Source organism: Cariama cristata, unplaced genomic scaffold (genome assembly GCF_000690535.1).
Source record: "Cariama cristata isolate BGI_N322 unplaced genomic scaffold, ASM69053v1 scaffold4843, whole genome shotgun sequence".
NCBI classification, from domain to species: domain Eukaryota; kingdom Metazoa; phylum Chordata; class Aves; order Cariamiformes; family Cariamidae; genus Cariama; species Cariama cristata.
Window position 1 is genome coordinate 11,770 of NW_009606515.1, and position 4,528 is coordinate 16,297.

At 36.0% G+C, this 4,528-nt stretch overlaps 1 protein-coding gene across 1 annotated transcript in view; it reads left to right on the top strand.

Moving 5' to 3' along the window:
* LOC104158666 (E3 ubiquitin-protein ligase TTC3-like) overlaps positions 1-4,236 on the top strand; it is a gene marked incomplete at both ends in the record, with an annotated part of 13,722 nt that extends 9,486 nt beyond the window's left edge. Inside the window, 4 exons of the mRNA XM_009696378.1 lie at positions 412-561; positions 1,836-1,975; positions 3,367-3,435; positions 4,140-4,236. Coding sequence (XP_009694680.1) covers positions 412-561; positions 1,836-1,975; positions 3,367-3,435; positions 4,140-4,236 — 456 coding nt within the window. The remainder of the gene's footprint in view (positions 1-411; positions 562-1,835; positions 1,976-3,366; positions 3,436-4,139) is intronic.
* Between the last annotated feature and the right edge of the window lie 292 nt (positions 4,237-4,528).

Consider the following 4,528-nt stretch of genomic DNA (forward strand, 5'->3'; position numbering starts at 1 on the left):
TCAGATGTTGGAGTATGTTTTAAGGAAATTTAGTATTTCCTCTCCAAAAATCTTGAGGTTTAATTTAAATACTCCATTTGGGCATATAGACAGCTCAGACTGATGCTAATGGCAGTCTTATGTCCATACCAGGAGATAAAAGTGAGAAAATGTGTCCTTTGAACTAGTCGTATTCCATTCGTAGTCAGACATGAATGTTCATTTCCTGAGCTGGATTGAAACTATTATACAACTTTCTCTTAAATACCCCCAGCCCCCCCAAACCACCACCACCAAAAAAAACCCCACCCCAACCACACTCAAGATTTTGAATCTCGACTGGCAGCAGACTGTTCCTTTTAGACATTGTGAACGTTTGCTGCCCTCTGGTAACAGGTATTAGATTGTTTTTTGTAACTAGTTTATTTTCAGGGAGATATTCTACGTATGGAAAAAGAGCATCAGGTATTAAAAGAACAACTTAAAGAGGCACAGGAAAAATATGAACAGTTAGAAAGCCGAAGCTCGGAGGAAATCAGTGCTGTAAAAGAGCTCCTAAAGAAAAGTGTTGAAGAGACTGAGGTAATGTTTTTAACCATGCGACAGTGGGACAAACTGCAGTGGTCAATAGATTGGTTGTAACTGAGCAATAGCATTTTTGAAACTTGACTGGCTGTCCTCATTGCTGTGAAGTCTAACTCAGCAAACTTCTCAATCTTTGTGTGACATCTTCCTTCAGCACGCTTCAACACACAGGATATCAGTTACTTCAATCTAGTGGATAGGTACTGGTTTTCGTTCAACCCGAGAACAAAAAAGCACTACACTGCGGACTCCTTCTTTTGTCTTGGTTTGTTGGGTTTGCTAACAGGCTTTATTTCCTTGAAAATGTCTGGAAGCAAGAGGAGTGGTCCCCAAACAACACTATCAGCCTATTATCGCTTTGACTGGATTAATTTTATAGTTAAAGCTCTAGATGCTACGGGATACACATTTGTCTACACGAAAAGGAATTTTTCCATTTAAAAAAAAAAAAAAAATCAGGTGAAACCAAAGCCATTGCGCTCCCCATGCCCTCTCTTTAATCTTTAGTAAGATGGGGCCTGTCATTCAATCTCAGTTTAATATATTTTTTTCCTTTCAGTGGTGTGTTGCAATAAACTCATGTGCTGCAGCTTGGGAGCTCCTGAGTTCTAGCTTTACCACTGGCTGCAAGTAGCCTGGCAAACTTTCATATAAGGGATGAGGGAGTCTCACATCTGTTTTTTCTGTACAAATATCTGGTAAAAATTTGAACTCAAAAAAGTTTTGAGCTGAAAGCATGGCTGTGTGCAGGGTGGATGAACTTGTCCATGGGTATTGAAGGCACTTTTTTAAAAATATTTTTTTATATTTCGCAATGAATCATTGATGGTACCTCATTTTTTTTTAAGCAGTTACAGCAGCTGTAAGATTCACTTCACTCTTTTGCTCTGTTACAAATTGTAACTTCCCAGTTGCTAGTACTGATACAACAGTATCAGTACTGATTTTGAGCTGGATTTTGAATTGTATTTCAGTATGCATTTGTACCTGACACTGTGGAACTGGGTTTCTTCCTTTAGCTGACTGCAGACCAGAGTTGCAGGTAATCCAAAGCCACGTAAATGAGGTGTGCGGATTGTTGTGGGAAAGCATTCATGAGTGTGTTGCCCACACTAAACACCTGAACTAAGAGTAAATTAAGTGCTAGTAAAACTTTGTTACTGAGATTTTCACTGGCTTAGCTTTTGATCATGTGTCAGCAATCTGCTCTAAGTTGGGTTTGAATAAAATAGTATTTTCAAAAATAATGTTTTCTTATTTTCTGCTTTTAGGTGTCAAAGAATGAACTGAATTGGTTTAATCAAGACTTAGATATACAAGTGAAAAAATGGCAACAGGAGAAAAAAGAAAATCAAGAGAATTTAAAAGCACTAAGGAACACAGCTAAAAAGCATATAGATACCAATGATAGGTACTAATGTTAAATACAGATTTACATTACTTTACCTTTGCTTGATTTTTTTTTTTTTTTAAAGCAGCAGTTAAATACAGTTATTTGTGATAGACTATGATAAGTTTCAGTATCTACCAATTCCATGGTGTATGCAGACTGAAAACTTGAACATGTTGCCCTAATTATGTTGTTCTGAAATGAGTTAAATGCAATTCTTGGATTAGAGCTACTGTTAATAGGATCTACATAAGACATTATTTAACCTAATTAACGAATACTACTCCTTCACTATTGAAGATCTTGCCACATTTTCCTGAATCCTCTAGGTCGGCACTGCTTTTTCACTTTCTTCTTTCCTGACTTACCATTGCTTTCTCAGTGTACTCCTCTACTGCATTATGATTAGCTTTAAATTTTAATTTCTACTTTCATTCTTCATTCTTCTGTTGTACAAGCAACCCAATCAAACTGTGGTCTGCATCTGTTTTTCTTACAGGCTTTTTGTCTATTCTGCCACATAGCTTATCTGAGGGTCATCTAAGGATTCATGTTTCCTTCTTTTCTAGTCCTGTCACTCATTTCTCAGATTCAAGTAAAACTGCAAGTATCTGTTGTGAGGGTTTTTTTTTACCCATCCTTCACCCTAAACCAGAAGTCTGCAGGGCTTTCGGTGGAACTTAAATCAATAACACCAGTGTATGAATCCCATCGTAACCCTGGGTGCAGCAAACCCAGTTGTTCCCCTGGCAATGAGCTCTCCTGGCTGTGGAGGAGCAAGAAGCAACCTCAGTCAACTTCTACCATAGTCAACAAGCATCCATGGGATCACGCCACTGATGTACTGAAATATAAATTGTGTGTCGTTTGATTAAGTGTTATCAGTATATTGAAACATTCTAAAGACTTCAGAAATCTTTAAGTAACCTAATCATTGCTGTGTAACCAGTTAAATGTTTTATCACAGTAACAGGCTGAAATATGTACATCTGCTTTCACGTTTTGATTTTTTTGCAAGTTACAGGTAAACATTTAAAAAAGCTTCTAGATAACTGATGAAACTGACTGACTTAGTAATAATTTTTCTAATCAGATTTGTCAATTCCTACCATATTTTTAATGTTCTCTCTCAGTTTACAGACCTGAGAAGACTTCTGTGCTTGAATGCTGCTGTATTATCTTTCCTCTATGTAGTTTGGGCCAAATCTCTCTTGAAAAATCATCAACCTGCTTTTATATTAGTAACTGCTTAATTAGGAATACATTTAAATGCACTTACGGTATTAAACAGCATATAAAACATGCGGATTGTCACTGCTGCATAGTTATCACTATAGTTATAGAGGAACGTGTTATGCATTTGCTAATGACCGTTTTTCAGAACAAGCTTAATAAATGTTTGATTACTGTAGGTATTTGAAGACCATTGATGAGAAGGAAAAGCAGTATAACACATATTTAAACACATATCTCGAGACCAGGTAAAACTCTTGTACCTTTCAGCAATGTTTATATTTTTCTGCTGACTTACCATTATTGGAGTTGGCTGCTTCACTCTGGGTAAAGACTTAGAAAAAATAAGCACTTTACCCTGTATCTCTTATTCTAAGTTAGTTTACTTTTACTTAGGATAAGTAAATATTATTTTCTTTTTGATACTTAGAATAATAAAAATCTGGCTTTTCAACATACTCTCATACATTTCGCTTGATGATATAATACTGTGTTTCAGAATGTGTTAGGAGTTGGGTGTGGTACAGACATACTGAACTGTTGTATGTTGCTTTGGATCTTCACACGCTTAGTGTCCTAAATGTACATTTTCTAACAGTTACTCATTACATAAGTATAAAGTCAAGGTTTGATTTATAGATACTTTCTTTATCTATGTGATCAAGCTCAGAACAATACTACTTGCATGACTGCAGTAGTCAAACTCCTATCAGCATTTTAGGTCGCACAGTGAAATGTGGTTAAGAAATCCCAAGGTCGTGTCCGCGGACCCAGCAGTATGGCTACACAAGCATGATACTATACCTGAAGGCACAAACTGTATAATGTAAATGGAGATGGGTGGTTCCAAAGAAGAGAGAATAGCTGTAGAAAACCTCTAAAATGCCATAAATTTTAAATACTACTCTGTTGTAAATGTTACTCAAATATTTAACTTCTTTTTATTTCACAGTAATAAACTTGCTAATGAGAAAGTAAAATTGGAAGAGCTTATAAAAAAGAGTCAAGATGACTGCCAAGAGTGTATGAAAAGAGCTGTTAAAGCAGAGGTACAAGCAAAAAATCTTAAAACACTTTTGCTAGAGCTTGGATCATTTGTACTGACTGTAGGTGGGGAAGATGGCTGGTGAAGTCTTACCTAACAATTTACTTTTTAAATAGCATCTAAAACTTTTCATAAACTTATATTAAATATTGACAAGTGCTGTTCATGCTGTTATCCTACAAAACTTTGCAGATCATCAAGGCACATTATTATTATTGACCAGTATTAAAAGTGCACAGAATTTGAGGCATATAGTATTGCCCCAAACAAAATTCAGCTAGTAATTGAGTTTGATA